The sequence below is a fragment of the Cydia strobilella genome, chromosome 10 (assembly GCF_947568885.1).
Source record: "Cydia strobilella chromosome 10, ilCydStro3.1, whole genome shotgun sequence".
NCBI lineage: Eukaryota > Metazoa > Arthropoda > Insecta > Lepidoptera > Tortricidae > Cydia > Cydia strobilella.
In genome coordinates this window covers 16,908,244-16,931,365 of record NC_086050.1, presented here as the reverse complement: position 1 = coordinate 16,931,365, position 23,122 = coordinate 16,908,244, and the positions used below count along the sequence as shown (strand labels likewise).

The 23,122-nt window shown below is 36.5% G+C and overlaps 1 protein-coding gene across 1 annotated transcript; it reads left to right on the top strand.

Moving 5' to 3' along the window:
* The first annotated feature begins 20,508 nt into the window (after positions 1–20,508).
* On the top strand, positions 20,509–22,792 carry LOC134745042 (uncharacterized). The gene is made up of 4 exons (XM_063679015.1): positions 20,509–20,749; positions 20,916–21,020; positions 21,113–21,190; positions 21,336–22,792. Exons 1-4 carry the CDS (start codon positions 20,640–20,642, stop codon positions 21,706–21,708), a joined length of 666 nt encoding a protein of 221 aa, XP_063535085.1. The 5' UTR covers positions 20,509–20,639; the 3' UTR covers positions 21,709–22,792.
* The last annotated feature ends 330 nt before the right edge of the window (positions 22,793–23,122 follow it).

The window sequence follows — 23,122 nt, the reverse complement described above, 5'->3', positions numbered from 1 at the left end:
CTAACAACGAAACCTAAAAATAAAAATCCCTCGAAAAGTCTCAACAAGGTATCAATCACTTTGCGTCACATGTCTCGCATGTTCGTGCAATTTGAGCCGAAGGCCTTAGTAAAATAAGGCAGTGTGACATCAAACAAGAGATTCCATTATACTGAAAGATCCACTTTTATATGTTTTCGGAGGCTGTGTGTTTGTTGTAACATACTATAGTTTTGTTTTGTGTGTTTATTTGTCAAATACGAATAAAATCTTATTCTATTCTATTCTATTCTAAATATCTATTTATTCTATTTTTGCGGTGGGCGGTGGTAACATTAATTGCATACAAGAAATACCCAAGTAATTATAACGGGGTCGCACTGATAGACTAGCTAGCACATTATTTTTCCATTTTTAGGGTTCCGTACCCAAAGGGTAACCCCCCCCCCATTACTAAGACTCCGCTGTCCGTCTGTCCGTCTGTCTGTCTGTCACCAGGCTGTATCTCATGAACCGTGATAGCTAGACAGTTGAAATTTTCACAGATGATGTATTTCTGTTGCCGCTATAACAACAAATACTAAAAAGTACGGAACCCTCGGTGCACGAGTCCAACTCGCACTTGGCCTGTTTCTTGTTTAATTAATAAGCATTTCCTCAAAGTAACGCCTGATTCTCTTAATTATGGAAATAATGAATATATTTAAAAAAGTTTCTAATTATGTTTCATCAAAAGTTATGTACAACTCAAATACAATATGAGAAGCGAAGGCGAAACGTCATATTTAAAACGCTCTCTTGTAATTAGTTTTTTTGTAGATTTCAATATAAAGCTTTCAATTAAGTTTTTTCTGTGTATTTCCATAAATAATTCAAGACCGCTGTAAATTGTGATACAATTTATCTTAGGAAACACCCCTATTTACATATGGCATTAATTGAAATTTCCAAATTGCATCGCTTAATCATCGATAAAATATAATCAACTTGTACACCAATGAGACTGTCCACATGACTTAGCCAGGTTAATAGTTTGTTTACACTTGTATGTTTATGAATATCAACCATGTTTATGTTTACGCTCGCTTATCTAATCAAACATAATACACATTATGCGGCGTTTGTTTAGCTCAGTTCGAAGGAACTTTGAATATCTAATTAAGGTGGCACACGCTAAGACTTTGAAATACTTAATGAAGTGGTTAGGATCCGCGTCTGCCGGGCTAGCACATGATTGGCACGAGAGTATCTCGCCGCGACATAGACTACCCGTTCCTCTTTAATTCATACAGTTAGTAAAAGACGGGTAGTCTATCTCGCGGCGAGATACTGTCGCGCCAATCATGTGCTTGGCCTACTGATCTGAGCGATTTTTTACATTTAAACATTTTAATTAATAATTTAATAAGTAATCTGAGCCCATACAATTATTAAATGTAAATATAGGTATTCTGCAATTTTGTTCTATCAAGGAAAATTAGTTAAATCGATTATTAAATGCTACAGAATTATAAATAACATAAAGAGTAGTGTCGCGGCGTCCATTTTCGTAAAATTAAGTTAATAATTCCGACCTCTACCTTTACTTTATTAGGTAATAAAACTATGTAAATGGATCATATCGCGTATAATGGAGTGCCTGGCGTCCGTTGGCTCGTTGGGTGGACGACATTCGAAAGACTGCGGGTCACTTCTGGATGAGATTGGCTCAGGACCGGGATAAGTGGCGTACGCGAGGAGAGGCTTATGCTCAGCAGTGGGCGATAGAAGGCTGATATGATGATGATGATAATGAATTAAAACCGTCCGTTTTAACCCTGCCAAGACACAGGTTTGCGCGTTTACCGCAAAAAAGTTAGAGTTTGTCGTATCACCTCGTTTTGAGAGCACTCCCCTGACTGCCGCAGCCAGTATCGGAATCCTCGGCGTCGACATTTCGAGTGAAGTCCAGTTCCGCGGCCATTTAGAGGGTAAGGCCAAATTAGCCTCAAAAAAGCTCGGTGTGCTCAACAGATCGAGACAGTATTTCACGCCGGCCCACCGCCTACAGCTGTATAAAGCGCAGGTTCGCCCACACATGGTTCTCATCTATGGGCAGGGGCACCCCAATACCAGCTTCTCCCTCTGGACCGCATCCAGCGAAGAGCGACTCGAATTGTCGACTGCCAGCGTATTTCGGAACGGCTTGACTCCTTGGCGCTGCGTAGAGATGTGGCCTCGCTCTGCATTTTCTATCGCGTGTATAACGGGGAGTGCTCCGAGGAATTGTTCGGATTAATCCCTGCAGCTTCTTTTCGCCATCGCCCTACGCGACAACATTACCATCCTCACCACTTAGATGGTCGGCATTCCTCAACTGTGCGTTTCTCTAGAAACTTCCTGCCTCGCACAGCTAAACTGTGGAATGAACTGTCGCCTGCGGTATTTCCGGACCGATATGACCTTCAAACCTTCAAGAAAAGAGCGTATTCCCATCTTAAAGGCCGGCAACGCACTTACAACCCCTCTGGTGTTGCGGGTGTCCATGGGCGGCGGTAATCGCTTACCATCAGGTGAGCCGTCTGCTCGTTTGCCTCCTATTGCATAAAAAAAAAAAAAATTTCGAACCCTTTACAAGTTTTACAACGGTCATGGTAAAACACGACGCACACATTATACATGTGATATACTACGTTTACACAGTTTTATTTCATGAGTAAACTATGGCGGTAACCGACGACAATATTACTCTGATGAACGTACTTTGCCCTAATCAAAATTGGGTTGTTATTCTAATTAGAATTATCTAGTGTGAAATTGTGTACAGAAGTCGATAAACAAGGACTTTAATACAATACAGGGAAGCAAACTTGTTGTTTTTGGTAATGTGTTTTCGGGTTATTCCTAAAGTTGGATAGTACCGAAGATTATAGGTACAGTCGCCATCAGATATATCGGAGCGGCCGAGGCGCTCACAAATATCTGAACACGCCTGTATTTTCAGGGCGTTAGAGTGCGTGTTCAGATATTTTTGAGCATCTCGGCCGCTCCGATATATCTGATGGCGACTGTACATAGTTAAAGTAATTTGCATTCTGTGAAAAACAATTTTCGGAACCTACATTCGGAATTACCAGAATACACTTTAGCAAGATAAGAGGAAGCGTTTTATTGTACACAACATAAAGGTAAGTATATTCTGTACGAGCACATACTCGTATGAAAACCGTATTTGAAACCGCGACTTTACTTTGTTACCTTTATTTTCGACGTTTCGACAGGTTTCACTGGTCGTGGTCGCGGATAACTGATGCCCCAGCAAAATGTCAAAACAGATATTTTGTGCAACTACCCAAACCCTATTTGTATAAGTAAATTCGCGATAGATCCGGTTTTAAATATGTTTCACACACTAGTGCGTAAAAAGCACTTTTCGTGCATATGTCGAAAGTTTAAAGGTTCATATGTACTGTAAAACGTTGTACGATACACGTGCGAAAAGGTAATTCGCAACTCGTGTCTATTTAACACTCCCTGCAGTCGTGTTTTAATTTATCGCCACTCGTTTCGAATTTCCTCTTTTCCGCACTTGTATCGTAAATAACTATTAATATGTGTTCAAAACGTTAAAGTTTTAATTGTTCTATACGAGTAGGTTATGCCTAAGAATCTCTTGGTTTAATCACTACTTACCTATAGGTACATGGGAAAGGGAAAAGCATCGATAACTGTGTTTATCGATGTAGGAACTCCCTACCTGTTATTTAATTTTGCCACCTAAAAATCCGATGTGTGGACATTACCTATCGATTTAAAACTAATTCCACTACACATACTTGACAAAACATATCAGTTATCTACATTACCTATTGTATTACTGTGATATCTAGTTCAATCTTCAATCATCTATTACATCGATATCTTTCTAATTCAAGACCGCCTCATAAACACCTTTGTATGCCGCCCGTCTTATGAAGACTCAAATAGCTATACAGTGTAATGTAATAAAGTTAATTTACATAAATTTTCTATAACATTTACATTACGTATAATAAATGAATTGCGGTTGAATAGAGCTTTTTCTTAAGCTATGTATACACTGTCGCAGGCATGAATTCTAGAGTAGAAACATGTTAGTACAGCATCTTCTTATGCGTCTATTTTTATTTTATTGTGTATTTTCTTTCGTTATTTTTGGTTACAATTTGGCTTGTTAGAAGAGCTCATTTTAGGTGAAATAAATACGAAATAAAAGTAGGTACATGAAAATGTATGTAATCTCGTATTCATGATCATTTACTGCAACCATTGAGTTACGAAAATACTATACGTGGGATTTTTAGGACAAACTGTAAAATTGCGCTTATTACGTATAGAATAGGGAACTTTATCTATCTATAGTATGGGGTTCTTCAAAAAAGGAGTGTAGAGGTTTTAAACGGTCAGCATCGCAACGCACATGTACCCCTCAAGTTGCAGGCATCCATAGGATACGATAATCGCTTGCCATCAGGCGGGCCGTATGCTTGTTAGCTACTGATGTACGTAAAAAAAGTAAAAACCAGCGTGTCTACACGCCGGTCTGTACCCAGCTTTACCTTCTCACTCGGGCTCACAGGTTCTAGTAATAAAATTGAATTCCGTAGGCGTCGGGATTTGGTCAAATAATCAGTGAGGTAAAATAATAAGTGACACCTACGAATGGGAAGTGTTATAGCGCCATAACGTCGTAAATGGGTAAGCTTGAACGTTATTTGATATGAATTTCAACAGGGAGTATAATAACCACTAATAATATGACGATGTGAAATTTGACAGTAACAAATATTTTATGGAACGTGGTACTATGTAGTTGAAATACATCTTTTAGTTTTCACAATATAAAATAAAATAAACAATGGTTTCAAAAAAACTCGTACTCGCGGCTAACAAGCTACTTGTTTGATGGAGATGGCTAGGTGCTGGTGCGCGGAGGCAAAATCTTTTCTTGGGGAACTGGGGCATGGCCTGAAGGAGAGGGGTCACGGCCCCCGCTCCGGGTCGTTCCTGGCGCAGAGGTTGTCCATTGCGGTTCAACGCGGAAACGCAGCGAGCGTGATAGGCACCTTTGCATTAGGAACGATGCAGGGTGGGTATTTCGAGTAGTTTTTATAGATTATTTTTACTTCTTAGTTATTTTTTAAGGATTGTATTTTTTTGTACCCAATAATGGTTTCAAAATGTACGAAACAGTACATATTTTTAATGATGATACAAAAGGCGAACGAGCACACGAATCGCTTGATGTAAGCAATTACCATCGCCTTGGATACCTGAAACACCAGCTTGGTTGCAAGTGCGTTGCCGGCTTTTAAGATGGCAGTACGCTCTTTTCTTGAAGGTTTTAATGTTGTAACGAGCAACTTGACATTTACCCACAGCAACTATATGACTGTAAAAAAATCGTTATTGAATATCTAAAAAAGTTAACATACGTAGAAATTGAATCCATTTTGCAATAATGTAATTTAAAAGTTTAAAATAGATACCACATGTAGACACACACACACACACACACACACACACACACACACACACACACACACACACACACACACACACACACACACACACACACACACACACACACGCGCGCGCGCGCATGCACAAGCACAAGCATGTTAAATAGAAATTCATGGTAATATTATATAATATGTATTAAATTAAACTTAGTTTCTAATCTAAAGTACCTAATGTACCTATCTTACCTTATAATAAGTATAAGCTTAAGATTTAAGATAATTTAATTTAATTTAAGATAATTTTGGTAAACCTTGTACTTAATGGAAGAGCGGAGCCTTCTGGCACAAGTATCTTTTTACTTAAAAGAAGGTTCTTGTTTCGATCCTAGTTAAAACCTGTTGTGTACCCAAAATAAATCATTTTCTTCTTCTTTGTCGTCAAACTCTTGTCAGAGTGGTCGTGGTCGTCTTATCAGGGCCGGTAAGCTTCACAATCCGTCGCCATTCTTCCCGTACTAGCCCTTCTTGTACATTCGTGGAGGGGTCCATTGAGTGCATTTTTGACCAAGTCTGACTGTCTGACCAACGCATTGTTGACCTACCGCCCCTTGTGCCTTCGACTTTTCCTTGCACTACAAGTCGTTCCACAGATGTATCGTCTCGACGTGTAATATGTCCAAAGAAAGTAAGGATACGACACTGGACGATGGAACGAAGACGCTGTTTAATATCAAGTTCTTGGAGAATTGAGACGTTGGTTGAAATGTTGTGTCGATCCGGAAATATGTACTGCGGGCGACAGTTCATTCCACAGTTTAGCTGTGCGAGGCAGGAAGTTTCTGGAGAAACGCACAGTGGAGGATTGTCAACCATGTAAGTGGTGAAGATGCTTATGAGATACCACTACCTACTTATTCCGTGTTATTCCGTGATATAATAATTGTAATAACGAATAATAAATATAATAATTGTAATAATGAACTTTATCAATAGAACTACGAACACAAATTGTATATTGTAACGTAGTATAAATTTATTATAATTATATGGTTGACATTGTATATTATAGTATGGCTGAACTGACGTGTAAAATTTGTACAAGTTTATCAATAAATCTATCTTATCTTATCTTATCTTATTCTTCTTCTTGCCCTGGCTGTCGGGACATAATAACAACTGAAAATAGTGAATCTATCATAATTTAAATGGCAGATTTAGCTTTATCAATTCTCTTCCATTCAATTCCTCAAAATGAAAGGAAAAATTGATCCGTAAATCTTAAAACAAAATACTTAAATTAATCCGTGCATCAGGCAAATATTGACACTAATGACAGACAGACAGACATAAATTAATGTCACTGCCAAGATAACCAGTAAACATCTAATTTATTCATTATAACTATTATGGTAGTAATAAAATCGATTGACCATTAAATCAGAAGATTTTACTTAAACTACCGTATAATGTAAATCTTTACTACAATTTAACGACAAGTGTCAGGAGTTGTTATCACATTCACATGGCTCTAAAACTGGCCAAAGGCAAATTATATTCTTCAGACACACACTCAAAATACACAATTTTTTACATTTTATACTTATTAGAACATTTGCTCGACTTAGTAACTTGTCTACTCTTTATTAAATCTACAATTTTTCCATTACTGGGAATCGTCTTGATAAACGAACTCTCACAATAAGCTTCCTTCTCACATTAAGCTTCCTGTTAAACAAGACGCCGGTGACAGATCGACGGCGCCATTGACATTAATCCTAAGTATCTTTGCCATACTGGGTACAATTGCGTCATACTGACGCAATTGCACTAGAATATTAGTTTTAAGTACTCTAAATGCGAACCGTTGCATGCTTTCTTTTAATATTTAGGTACTTTAAATTTTGCATGCCAGTTTCTGGAATGCGTGTGACAAAGATAATTTTTTATAAGATTTTAAAGTGAAATAAATATATTCTATTCTATTATATTCTACTAAAGATAATTTCTAATTCAATTATTTATTTCAAGAATTTCTAGTGTTACCAAAAAAATGTATTTTATTGGTGCAATACAATACAATAAAAATACTCTTTAATGCACACCTCAATAAAAGAAAACAATACAGAAATTAAACAGCAACACAAGTAGAGGTAAACAAACAACAGGCGGTGTTATCGCTATAAAGCGATCTCTTCCAGACAACCTTTAGGTTGGTACCTAAATTCTAGAGTCCATAGGCTATGGTAACCAAATGCGTTAATAAATTGTCATGATACTCATGATTTGTACATCAGTTACTCCGTGACGAATTTGTGCAAATTTCCATGTAATAGTGTCGCGGTTTCGGCAACATACAAAAACCAATGTATGTACAGTAAGCTATAGGTACCTAATAACCTGCATAGAAACTTGTTTGCAGGGGCAGTTATTTATACAGCTGTACATGCTACATACTCCGTTTTAAATAATAAAAAAAATGTAGAAACACAAAAATTACGAAATTGATCGCCCATCAATCAATAGGTACAAAATACCGTATCAAAAATCGCCATGGAAACGCACGGTCGTTAATCCACTCATTCGTCAACCCAAGCACCGACAACCATACATAAATAGTGAGTGTAATTTGCCGATTAATTAAAACTTATACAACCGTAAAGATTTGTGCCGGCGGCCGATTCTGCTTCAACGATTTGATATGAGACGATTTTGAGTTAGCGTGCGCCGCTGCATCATTTTTTGTGAGCCGCTAACGCTTATATTAGTCCTCACAAAATGCAATCAGATGGCCTATCGCGAACGCTTATGCTTTCATATTCGAACGATAGAGAAGCAGATAACGAAATATTGAAAGTCGTGTTTCCCTACTCAGGACAGGAATCTTGAGGCCTATATGAACTTACAACGAACTATTGAATTGAATTGTTATCATTCTCACGTGCTTCTCGCTCGCGCCAAAACACGTATGAACAAGTACTACGAGCGAAATGAATGCGCTAATGATAGCAAAGTGATATCATTTTGATACGAGATTTTAGTACGAATTGGCATCCTTATCCAACTGTTAAAATTGAATCAGCCAGATGCGCACCAATCTCGGAGACGCTCGTCAAGGTCGTATCGAAACCAGTTCAAAACCATAACAAATTTGTAAATCCGAACCAGCTTCCTGGTTTTATAACTCGAACTAGGTGAATTACCTCTAACATAAGGGTCGTAAATGTTTTAGTGTTCTTGTAATGGAATTGAAAAATAAAACGATAAGAAAGGTAATTAAAAAGGCCTTGTAATACGAGTCGGCTATTATTTAGAACTTTAGGTTGATTAAGGATTATTGAGTGGTCGATTTACGTATGAGGTGCATTAGGGTAAATTCGAAAGCGGGATAATTCTGATAATGGCAAATATATACTCAAATAATCTGAAATTCTTTCTTTACATAATATATTTACAGAGGTTTTTCTCTTCTCCTTCAATTTAAGAGGTGTCCTCTTTTCGGTGGAGTATTTTCCATTTCTCCCTATCGTACGCCATATCCTTGACCTCTTGATACGACACGACATCAGCTTTTTCTTTTATTTGGTCTACGTAGCTACGTCTTGGTCTGCCTCTGCCGCTCTTTACTTTTACCTTGCCTTATATGATGGTATTAAAGAAGTATCAAATGTCCAATCATTTTTTCCCGTCTGTTGTTGATGGTATTCAGTATCATCCTTTACAGAGGTAAATTCAACTAAATATTAAACTAAATTAATAACTAGCTTAAATCTAAAATAGGCCTTTGAGGCATTGTACCAAAGATGATGGCGGCATTTCCTCGCCTATCGCAATGATGACACAGGGCGGATACGCTATACCCCGTTGAAGTCAACGGGTTGACCAATGATCACGAACGCTGTAAAGGGTTCGAAACGTTGGGATGTATTATAAATTCATTATTCACGATATAATCCGTTTCCATAATTTTATTTCATGAATTTCTAGCTCTTATAAAACTATTTATATACTGAAAATGTGTGAGTAGTAAAATATTGTTGTTTGATGTTACTGATGAAATTGATGATAGCATAGAAACCCGCCCCAAAAAAGCCGCTCCCATACAATCGAAGTAACGCTCTACTTTTAAAACGACATGCTTAAAAAATAAAAAAAATAATTAATAAAAAATAAGGTATGAAACTTGTCACGAATATTTACGTAACGTACTCGTATATCTATGTCTGGTACTAGTTTTCATTGCTAAAAATTGTTTGACATTTTATTGGTGTAATTTATTTTATGTTTTAATTGTTTTGACCACTTTTACATCCCAACACTTATGTGTCAGATTGACGCTGTAATAACCCTTAGTGATTTTGAAAAGTAAAACGTAATACGCCTGTACCTTACTTTAAAACTTCTTAGAACAAGTCTACTGCAAAATCGCAATTATGGGCCCTTGCGGTTTATTTAATTTACACAAAATGATATTGTATTAAATTAGAAAGCTAAAACGCAGTAACATAGTAGTGGCTATTTAACTTCCTGCCTTCTCCCTGTATATTTGTAACTCTATTATGTTCAAGAATTTTGATTAAAATGGAATGGGGGTGTAGATATAGTTCTAGATAGATATGGAAGCCGTTATCGTAACAGATGTAAGAAGGGTTGTGGTGGTCACAAATGGAAGCCACTTGACATGTCACTTCTTTAAAGAACTTATTTGCATTTCAACCTTGAATTCAAACAAACCTTAAGTAATGATGGGTTAGGATCAAATTTGGTTAACGTCGGAAATCGGATATAGCGTTTCACAGCAGAATTAGTCAAGGCTTGATGTTTACTAAGTAAATAAAAGGGAAGTGGAATAATTTCAATAAATCGCCATTTGGCCAAATGCTTAGATAGATGGACTAAACAAAACCGTTAGAGGGTTAGATAAAATGTGCATAACGACCTTTCTCTGATGGAAAGCCACAAATAATTATCTTGTCTAAAAATCAGGCAAAATTTACTCGTACCTTAGAAAGAGTATAGTCAACTGATTCTGATAGAACTTTTCCATATTGGTTATTCAATTAGATACTACTTCAGGTATGCTTGTTTGCTACCCAATTACGAGTATTTCATCACTGCTGTAGGTACTAGACAAACGTGAATTACTGCTTTGAAATCCATGACTCACTCAAAATCTCAGCCATTGATCTACAAGGCTTTCGAAATTCAAAACAGCGGTAGGAATGATTACTTCGCATGCGTTTACGGCGTTTAAGAATGGCTAGCTTGTTAATGAATACACAAACGTCCGGTCAATTGTAGGAGGCAGTAGCTACTGTGGTGGTCTTTGTTCAAAGTTAACACCTACTTGGTGGCAATCAGTCGACGCTGATAAATGTTTTTATTGCCACCACAAGTGCACCAGAGAAAATTACTCGCCGCGTAACGAACTCGCAAACAATGCAAAAGGCTGTATTAGTTTCTGTGACGAATCAGAAGGCGGTAGTCGGCAGAAGAAGGCCAAAATCACAATAAAGGTCCACTGACGCTGCTGCAAAATATGTCCGCCATTCGCGCCGCTACCCCATAAATTCAAGAGATAAATGGTCGTCCAACAATGGTTAAATAAACCGGCGTTTCTTATGACGCGTTAGCTTTGTTTGGATCACCGTAAAAAGTTGAAATGTCCATTCCTGATGTACAATGCATTGGGATATTAAAGGACTGTTTAATATCAAGGGCACTCCATGCAGATCAAAAAAACTAGTGTCATATTATGATCCTGTTTTATGGTAAAATTCGGACTATTAAAGTTTTTGCTACGATACATTATAATATGGACTCCATTGATGTTTACAATAGTTTAATGGAGACTTATAGGTAACAACTTCTTTATTAATGCTATTAAAAAGCATACTTTTTCGCCTATTATTAAATAAAACGTGTCATAAAAGTATACTTAATCTACTAAATTGTAATAAAAAAGAGGTTAGGTATTTTTATTATAGAAATAAATAAACCTGTCTACCAGTAATTAATAATAGATACAGTTTCATAGTTAAAACAAGAGATCAAAATGTCTGTGAATTAATATTATAGATGAAAATATTAGATAATATTTAGAACATTTTGGGTTGAGTTTTTATCATATTAGGTGTTTAAATACTGTAGTAATCAATTCGTTTCCTTATAATAGCATTGATTAAATAAGTGAATAAAACAAAATAAAAAATACTCCTAGTTTTAAATTTTCTGTAAAATTAAGTGCTAAAGACGCATTGTTCTCTTACCTAATATATGATTTGCTCGACGAAGTAAAATATTACGTTTAAAAGTTCATATAGCTACATTATTTCATTAGATTATTTTCCCTGCCATTTCGAGTGGCGTGTGCTAATTTTGAAAACTACGGTATATTGGCAATCTAGGGCATGTGAAGTCACGCTCCGATGAAGCAAGCATCGCTAATTTGACGATATCTAAAGTTGTGTTCCCATTTGATTATATGAAAATTCTGGTATTAAAAATACAAAACGTCGACCTAGTCTATAAATTAGGGACATTTTTGGCTTAATAAATTTTTCCGATTAGTAACTTTATGTAATACTAGCTTTTGCCCGCGACTTCGTCTGCGTGGACTTAGTAACCCCAGCTAGAGTAAGAATAGCGCCTGGAGAAAATCTTATAGCAATTATTCAATTTGAGCATATTATGCACACAAATTAGCAGACACTTCATTAATTATCTCAATTCCACCCCGCTTTTTACTTTCTTAAGGGATGATTTTCGGGATAAAAACTATCCTATGTCCTTCTCAGGGACTCAACCTATCTCTATGCCAAATTTCATCTAAATCGATTCAGCGGTTTAAGCGTGAAGAGGGAACACACAGACAGACAGACTTTCGCATTTATAATATTAGTATGGATTAGTATGGATGAAAATGAAAAATTAATTTACTTAGGTATCAAAAATGACAGCTTATTACATAGTAGAAGAATATTATATTATTTAGTATTCTATTGTTAGATAGCCTAGGAATAGTGTCCTGAGCCCTAAAATAGGTAAACCTGTCTTATAGGGATCAGGGAATAAACCACCGCGATTTTTAGCAATGCAGCAAAGGTTGGTTTTGTACGTAAGTATACATATCTAAAAATTTGATACCTACCTGTAGTATCGCTTACTTTAACAATTTTATTAATTGTGGCAAGAATTTTTTAATTACATATCATGCATTCGTTTTTATGATAGAGTCTACTATTACTTAGTCTTTTTGTTTTATTGTATTGGGGTTAAAGTTAACATAACAAACATTATATTTGTTACTGCAAACAGCAATAAAATGGTATAATATTCAGCACTTAAAGTTGCTTGAACCTGCCGTACCATTCCTATAAAGTACTCCAGCGTCTAGCGCTTTTATGGCTGACTATACCGACATTGACGTTAACCATCAAAGCATCTCTTGAATTTGTATTCTATGTCCATTTCCTAGTGCAATGCGAATGTCTGTGAGATGTGCAATAAAGTGCATTTATTTTGTATTGTAATGGTTTTCTGTATTCAATCATATTTAGTACCATAACTATGATAGAAGTTTAGGACGTTGGCAATCATCGTGTATCGTCAGCTACATATAACATTAAGCGCCACTTGCACCATCCCACTAACCCGGTGTTTAGCGGTTAAACCGTTAATATAGTGTCAAATTAAATTTAAAGGGTCGGCAACGCGCGTGTAATATCTCCGGTGTTGCAGGCGTCCATAGGCTACGGTAACTGCTTACCATAAGGCGGGCCGTATGCTTGATTGCCACCGACGTGGTATAAAAAAAAATTGTACTGGTAACCATGGATACTCCAGGTTTAACCAGTTAACCCCGGATTAGTGAACAAGATGTCAAATACAAAGATGAAATTTGTCATTAACATTCAAGTAACATAATTAAATATATGTCTGGCACTAGTTTTTATTGCTAGAAATAGCCATACAAAGAAATTTGTGCAAGTAGAAATTTTACATATACAACTTGTACTCGCTTATTTACATACATACATATAATCACGCCTATTTCCCGGAGGGGTAGGCAGAGACCACGGATTTCCATTTGCTACGATCTTGACAGCAGACTAATACGGATTTCTACTTGCTACGATCCTCTTTCGCTTATTGCCATTATAAATCTACAATAGGAATTACTTACTATACTTATTACATCATGTAATTATACTAATTACGTAATTATTTGTAAGAAATGTAAATAATATATTTAATTCTTTATTTACATACAAGATATATACAGCGGTACTACGTAAACGAAATTAAAAACTAGCTTAAATCTAAAATAAGCCCTTGAGGCATTGTACCAAGGATGCTGGCGGCATTTCCTCGCTGTATCGCAATTCTGATACGTTGTACTTACGAGGAAGCCGCCAGCTCTTCGGTTACTAGTTACGTCAATCAACATGTATATGTAAATAATAAATATTTTTATATTGGTAAAATACACGATAATATACATTTATTTAATTTTATTTAATTTAATTTTAATTTATTTAATTTTAATTTATTTAATATATAATATTAGCACTAACAGATAAACCTTACATGCTAACATTCAAATTACATTTATATTTATATTTACACTTTAGCTTATACACTATATTTCATAATTATTTTATTTTATTTAGGTAGGTTAATTTATTTATTATTTAATTTATATGTGGTATGGTGGTGGTGGTGTGTATGTTACATGATGTGGTTATTGTGGATGTACTCAATATAGTGCACTTGCTTGTATACGTACATTTAAAAGACTTCGTAAAAATGCAAAATAACCTACCACAAAGCACCCTGACATCACAAGATGGATCTTCTCGGCCCCCTGCAAATTACATAAAGCCCATACCGTAATCTTGGCAATGACATTACGGCGTCTCACAGTCACCCTGTTTCGTTGTGACCTCTAAACACCATGGAGCTGCGAAAAGAAACAAACATACTTATGTGCTGTTTGTCAAAAATTTCATTGTACCTTTTATCTCTGATTATACTCGTCTTGCAAGAGGCAAATAATACTCATCGCGACATTATAACACGATTAGGTTGCGTTGATTTATCACAGTTCCACCACCTCCACCACCACCTGTTTCCATCATCAGAACATCTGGATGGTAGCATTATATTGCATTGTCACCCAATTTACATCAAACATTCAGCAATGTTTGTGAAGCATAATTATGTATGTGAAGTTTCAGGTCAATTGTATAATGGAAAGTGTGTCTAATTTAGCTTGATTTGACCCGAACATACATACATAAAAACATTGCATGTCAAATTAAAACTTGTAAAATATATAGTTATGAAATTTTTCTAATTCGAAGTTATCTAATAGGTCTTAACGCGATTTAGTTTGTTTCAAAATTTCTTTAATAAAAAATTGTAAGGTAGTTTTGTAGTTTTAATAGTTGACATTTGGTTTCTCACCTCTATTGGTAGAAGGAAACGATGTACCAGGATAACACTAGAGTAGAGTGAGCTCCCTGCCGAGGTTTTCCCGATGGGCTACAGTATGGGGTTCTTCAGAAAAGGAGTGTACAGGTTTTTAAAGGGTCGGCAACGCGCGTGTAATATCTCTGGTGTTGCAGGCGTCCATAGGCTACGGTAACTGCTTACCGTCAGGCGGGCCGTACCGACGTGGTATAAAAAAAAAAAAAAAACGAGGAGTTACAATACATGCTTGTAATAGACCATTCACAAAAAATGTATGATAGTGAGAAGGGTAGGCATGAAATACATTAGAGAAAATCTGCTGAGTGAATGCTGATGTAAAGACGCTGAGCCCCATGACTCCATGGCCCCATGACTCTTTATAATAAATATGAAAAAGTGAAGCCGTTTGTACTTACAAACGTACAGATATGAAAACACCTTTCGTCAATCAGATAAAAACTACAAATACACACACGAAAAAAAAGAATCGTCAGCAACATCAAAAAGCTGAGGGTTCATATTTCAAATCTCATGCCAACTTAGTCCCAAATTAAATTTCCTACGTTCGCGTCTAAAAGAATTTGTCCACGCATCGCATCCCTCCCCAGAAGGGGAATGCAATCATTTCCTTTGATTCTCTTCCGTCCTGTTCAGTTCAATTAGGAGGCGCCTCTAACTGCCGTTCCGAAAATGGCGTCGCGTCAAAAGATCACTTTGTTTTAATTACAAATACTTTGCTCTCGTTTTCTACTTATTGCAGTTTTTAGTGCAATTTTGAAAGGATTTTTTAATGAAAATTAAATTGCCAAGTCTTATTGCCAATTGAAAGTTGTTATGTTCGTTGAGTTTATTGGAAAAGATACATGTTAACTTTATTATTATTCAGTTTCTTACCTCGATAATCAAAATTGTTATTTAAAGTTTCACGTATGCTCTTTTCACGTTCCGATCTTCATCCATTCTCTCAAGATGGCCTATCCAACGGATTATGTGAGCTTGTCTCCCCATGATGTTGGAACAGCAGGAGGCACGTCTTATCGGACGCCACAGGTATCGCTGGTGCGACATGGTGGAGGCGGATCTGCGCGAACTTAAGAGTCAACATTTGGCGAGAGGTCGCACAGGACCGAGAAAACAGAGAGAGCGAGGAGACAGGTTCGTCAAAACAGAATGTTCGTTCACACGTACGGTGTTTTCTTATATAAATGTTCCTATGTATTTTTCATGCCTCTGGAAATGTTGTATTGACTTGTGAAAGAGTTATTTGAGGCCTACATTTTTGAATTTGAAGTGAAAGTCGCTAAAGTAACGGGGTAGTTTCATTGACCGCATTTCAAACTACGTTGCCCTAGTATACGTATGCATGTCTGTTATGTATGTTTCCCCCACAGGTCGTGAGTCACACGCAGTCTTTGTCTAGTCGACGTGTCACTTAGCCGCTTATTTACAAAGCTTTTAGCACGCGCTCTGTAAACTTACTACAAATAGCGTTTTACGTTGGCTACGTGTGCCGACAAAGGCTTAGGTTTGCACGACAATTCGAGTTTTAGTTATTCGATCTTTTTCCGATACGATCCTAATCTGACAGTCTCAAAAGTGGCGTTTTTAACTTAACTAACTTAGCGGTTTCACTCACGTATTTTTAGTCACTCGCGCGACATGTTTCGAAGAGCCTAGGTCTCCATTGTCAAGCACTAACAGTGCCTAAGTGAGTAGCAGTGACGTCTTTAGTTGAAGAAATGTGACTTTTGACACTTACAGGTCAGTATCATATCGGCAACAGATCGAATAACTAAAACTTGAATTGGCCTGTTAGTTTTGAAACTCGAACTGCAAGACGTGTTGAAAACGTGCGTATATTAATATACATTTGTGTTAATATGGTCATAATAATGGTCATAAACTTAGTTCTTCAATACTGTAAAATTGATAGAAAATATACCAGGCTAGCCCTGCTATCATTATGCTTACTGCACGATAATTACCTATATACCTATATAAGATTATATGAAGAGTACACGGAAAGAACATGTCTAGTCACTTTTTTCGGAAAATGAGATTTTCATTTCAAAATGTAGAGCTCTTAATGAACTATTAGTTATATCATTTGGCTACCGCTGTATAATATATGTAACACAACTTTTTTTAGTTAACAAAGACCTGGTCACGGAATTACCATACATTTTGACATGGTTCCAAATTTTTAAACCGCGATTACTCAAAATGTTACTAAAGTGACTAGACATGTTCTTTTCGTGTACCTTTCATATCGTTGGCGATATAATAAGTATATTTTGATAAAAGTATCTTCATCTTTATCATGTCGACGATTAAAAGGCCCTCAGAATATTTATTAATAATATTTATTAGACTTTAAAAGCCTCAGATATGCTGACAATGCGGCTTTGAAAAGCAGATGTCGTAGATTAGAATGTGATCCTATAAGGCTTCCGTTTTTTTCCTTTCGAGGTACGGAACCCTATCTTCCTCGCGTTGTCCCGGCATTTTGCCACGGCTCCATGGGAGCCTGGGGTCCGCTTGGCAACTAATCCCAAGAATTGGCGTAGGCACTAGTTTTTACGAAAGCGACTGCCATCTGACCGTCCAACCCAGAGGGGAAACTAGGCCTTGTCGGGATTAGTCCGGTTTCCTCACGATGTTTTCCTTCACCGAAAAGCGACTGGTAAATATTAAATGATATTTCGTACATAAGTTCCGAAAAACTCATTGGTACGAGCCGGGGTTTGAACCCGCGACCTCCGGATTGCAAGTCGCACGCTCTTACCGCTAGGCCACCAGCGCTCTGAGGTACGGAACCCTAAAAACAGTTAATACACTCTATAGGTATTCTTCTCCAGTCTGGTAAAAGTGGCACATTATTATTGTTCAAAAATCCAAACCCTCCTAAAGTTAACCCTAAACTACTCATTAATAAAAACCCTCGCTCCGTTCGCGATTCGTTCCGCGACGCGTGGCGAACCGGCGCCAACGCTCGCTGTCATCAACTCACGCGCAATGTTTTGCCATTTTTTAATTTCTGTAGCATCAAAACTGTACCTTAATCTATAAGAGTAGTATAATATTGGGAAGTTTAAACCAGTTTTACTCGCTTCGCTCGCTCACTGGTTTAAACTTCCCAATAGGGCTTGGTGATCCGATCCTATGATCTAGAATGGACCGTATTATGTATAGATTGGGACGTTTATCATTCTGGTCTAGATTTCCCAATCGGGTTTCTTGGACCATCGAACGGGACGCGTTTTACTAATTAATTTTCGAACGAGACTCCGTTCCAATCGCGTTTAATGAATGATCGAAACTTCCCAATAGAGCTTGGTAAACCAAACCTATGAACTAGAAAGCCTCATATCATGTATGGACTGGACAATTTAGTTCACATTGAGGTCTAGACTTCCTAATCGGGTTTGTTGGACCATCGTGATAAACAGACCATTGAACGGAGAGCGTTTATCAAAGAATATAATGCTCACTAAGAGTTGAGCATTTTCTCAGTGATTTATTTCATAGATCATTTTTGCAGCAACTTAATTGATGTGATTCTAAAAGCTCATTCTGTTTTGTATCTGTTCCAGTTATTCAAGAAGTGGCTTTGTTTCCTTTAATTATTTAGTTGTTCAAAATAGCAGCAAAAGCTTAACGCAACACACATCCCAAGTTGGCCAGTCTCAGGATGTGTGCAAGGACCCCCAGGTGCTGAACCCAGGCGTAAGCCCTCATAGCGCTCCAAGCGGATGCTCGGTTGACTATGGCGTTTGCACAACATGACTGATCAGCTCGTCAGCGTCACAGAACATGAATGAACCTCCAAGGTGCTGAACCCCGGCGTAAGGTCGCGTTTTACGTGCTTGAGTGAAACCCCTCCGGGTGTGGTTATCCATACCTATCGACCGCGTAGGTACAGAGTCCCCTCTAGTTTCTAGATCAACACTACACTCTCCGGTTGGCCAGGCCAAAGCGTGATTTACGTGTTGAGATGTCCGGTCGTCAACATCCGACAACCTATGCATCAACATTTTTATTTATATGAAACATAACAAAAAACTTCATAAGTGCGATGTAGACCTGAGGCTGCCATTGGTTAATACTTGGGGCGTAAGTTCATTCTCCAATGAACCTATGTCACATTGAATATGAATTTAATCTCCATTAAATTGTGTTCTGTTACGTGATAATCAGTTTTACTCATTGAAAAATAAAGATCAATTTTTATTTTCGTATAAAGTTTCGTAGTGTACAAGTTATCACAGTACGTTTGTAACACATGGAACTGCATTCGATAACGTAAATACATCTCAAAGAATAAAAATAAACGGATTGTTTACTGTTTCTACCTTTAAAAGCCTCTGAAATGTTTCGTCAATTTTAAAAAATGATGTCTAATTTACTCTTAATACACTAACATTTGCTTATTCTACTTATTACTCAAATTAAGCCTTTAGAAAAATATAATACTAATTAGGAAACTATTTCGCAAAATCAGACTTGTAAATAAAAACGGCTTGAATTTTAGCTTATTAATTTTCACCTAGGTAAATGAGTAAAATATTTTCAGCTATGCCACAATTATTGATACGTAGGTATGACGTCTCTGTATCGTTACTCACGCTGTAACGAATCATGTTGCATATTAATACTTATTAAAATAAAGCGACACGTGCCCAGGCGCACTCTGTTTGTAATCTGAGACAGTATTATAACTTATTCAACAAGGCAACTTCTCAGTCAGTGAATGATTAATCGAACGAGCGAGCGAAGTGAAGTTCTTACATTCAACTTGAGACACGCGGCTGGCTATTAGGAGCACGTCCTGGCATTTCGATGTTTTTAAGCTGAACTATCAGAGGATATTTTGATGGACAATAACTTAAGTAAATTTGTTCTAATTTAAATGAAATTGGATAGTAGTGTAGTTGAGGACATTATATTCTATGTATTCAATTATGAGCAGGCTCGATCAAGGGGTTAATGATCTAGAAGAGCTTAGAATGCTAAAAAGCTATTTGTGAGGGGTTTGCTATTGTGGTCATCTTATTTGCAAGAAAGTATGGGCGAGTTTGGTATCAAATGAAAGTGTTCGGCTTTTTGACGTATCGAGGGTTCTCAGTTTGGAGTGAACAACTAGTTATAAATATTTAATTTACCTACTTATTTAGGAACATAGTGCAATATCAAACCTAGCTCACTTTCAAATTAGAATGCATTTCATACGAATAGTGTCTAGTATTTAATTACTAATACTACCTAGACATAAATATGAGATTCTTTAAAACATAGGGTAACCGTTATTTTATTTTAAGTCTATCAGAAACTAAACCTGTATATTTTATACAGCTCTGTGACTCGCAAATGGATAAACAAATAAGCCTCAAAATAGTGAAAATAGAAATAAAGTTTCATATCAGAATACTCGGCCGAAGTCACGGGCAAGGGTTAGTGCTACGTATCGATTGCGCAAATCGACAAAAACATGTTTACTAATTTCGCAATGTTACAATGAGTATAATTAGTTATACGATACCTGCACTAACTTAGCATCAACATAAATGTAGGGTTGACAATTTAAAACATTAGAAGTTTATACTTTGCAAATTTTATTTGGGTACAAAATAATACTTTACAATCGTTTACTGCAAGTAGACAAAATATGGAACTTGTCAACCCTAGTTGTTTTAGCTAAATAATCAATAAATGCGTATTAATTTACTCGCTTGCTCAATTGTTTCTTTCTTTACGATTCGAACACAGCAGTGCACGGAGCCAAAGTTGTTTTTACAGTGTTGTAACATTTTTTATACAATGTACGTAAGTATATTATCTAATATTTCAGTGAATTATGCCTGAGTTTTTTAATTGTGTTACTAAATTATACCGAAATTATGTTTGTTAGCAAGTGATTTCTCATACGGCGTAACTGCGTATTGATATTGTTTCTATAAAAATACTAACATTTTTAATTTGTTCTAGGTCTTCCGATTCAGAATTTGAAAGCATTGCTTCTATTAGCAACACAGCAACGGGTTCAAAGACGAATAAAGAAAAAAGGCAAAAAAGAAAACCTGATGCTTCAGGGTAAATATTGAAATTATTCAATTGTTACTAAGGTATTTTTAACATAATTTATACTCCGACCAACTAAATAACACTGCATAAAAACTTTTCAGGTTTGAGTCGGAGGTGGAGTTCGAGGAAACAACGAAACAGAAAAAAGTGAAAAAGACCCCAAAACCAAAATCGATCAGGTACTACTTTATACTTAACTGTTTTTGATGCAATAATATTAATAAAACTATTGAAATTATAACGTTGTGCTTAACGTGACGTTTGATTTTTATAAATTATTACTTATAATGAACATATTTATAATAACAAAACTATTGGTTGCAGAACGCCCTCCACCGCCGCACCAAAGAAGAAGGCTTCGAAGAACGACAACCCGTTCGAGCTATTTCCTGAAGATGAAGACTTAGAAGCGTCCTCGGCATCGCCGCTAGACTCCTCTATCGTTCAGCGGGTTGCCAACGGTCTGACGAAACGGACACTCGAGCTCGATGGTGCGTTTTTCGTGGAGTTACGCGTCTACAAAACTGACGACGTGCGCCGTGAGTTACCTGAGAATAGGTGGAAAAAAGCTCTGTTATCAATTAAAACCCAACTTGACTCAGACACTCCACCATGGGAAAGTCTGATTAAGTTTACTAAACATTTAAAATCAGTTTTTAAAGACACTGAGGCAAAATTTTACCCCAATAAAGAGTAATTCATGAGTGGTCTCTGAGTTGGGTTGGGTTACTTTAATTGTAATATTTTGTTTGTATTTAAATATCCGTTCAAGTGGCAGTATTCGGCTTCATGAAAATTAAATTTTAAATTCTACCAACCCAAAAATGGCGTATGCCTCTTGATTGGATATTTATTTTACATTATCCAATTTTCAATTCATTCGGTTTTGATCGTTTCTAATACTAATCGGCTCTAGATAAATTAAATTAAGTATGCCTTTCTGCTACAATTGTTCACTTAATGTCACAAAAAATAAATGGGTAGGACACTTGAGAAGTACAAAACATAAAGATAATTCTCAAGCGTCAATAATTGATGGCGTGGTTGAAATTACATCGGCTTTTAGAGGGCGTATATCATCTCATAGAGTACATGGATCAGAGGAATTAAAATTTGCTAAACCTGAAGTATTTTTAGAATCATTAAAATCCAAATTAGAGAGTATTATAAAATCACGTTTGCTAAAACACATTTGCCTGAAAATTAACTTTGAGTACTTCTGCAACTTTTTATTAATCAAAGACAATAAACAGGAAGTTAAATCTTTTACTACAAAAAATTTCACGATCCATCAAAATTATGATTTTGGTGAGATGTACCAAATAGTAATATGTGACTTAAATAAAAAAATTGAGGAGTTCCAACAACGTGACAGCGGATGGACGTTTCTAACTAATGAATATTTGGAAATAAATATTAATAAATATCAGCCATTAAAGGGGTCTTCGTACATAGATTTACCTAAGTGTATTAAGAACAAAAAATCTTGCATTAACATACAGAATAAGGATGATTTTTGTTTTCTGTGGAGCGTTGTAGCTGCGCTCTATCCTTCTAAGAATCATAAAGAGCGTACAACCTCATACCCTCACTTCAAAGATGTGCTGAATATTGATAAAATAAATTTTCCAATTACTTTCTCAGGTATTCGTACCTTTGAGCGTAATAATGTAGATTTAAGCATCAACGTATATTCCTTAACAAATAATCGCACAGTTGTTGGACCTCTTTATAGATCTGAGTATAATAGAAATAAGAGAATTAACTTACTCTTAATTGAACAGGGTGATAAATCACACTACGTTTTAATATGCAATTTGTCACGACTTGTTCGTTCTCAAATAACTAAGCATCATGGTAAGCTTTATTTTTGTGAGGAATGTCTCCTATTTTTTCCATCTAAAGGCACGGTTAAGAGTCATACATGTAGTGGGGTTGCAACGGTGTTACCTGATAATGGTACATATCTTCAATTTAAAAATTTTGAGCGTCATCAAAATGTGCCTTTCGTAATTTATAGCGATTTTGAATCAATTCTAAAGCCTTTCCCACCATGTGACATTGATCAGACATCGGTGGATAGTTTTACCATAAACAAGCAGAAGCATATA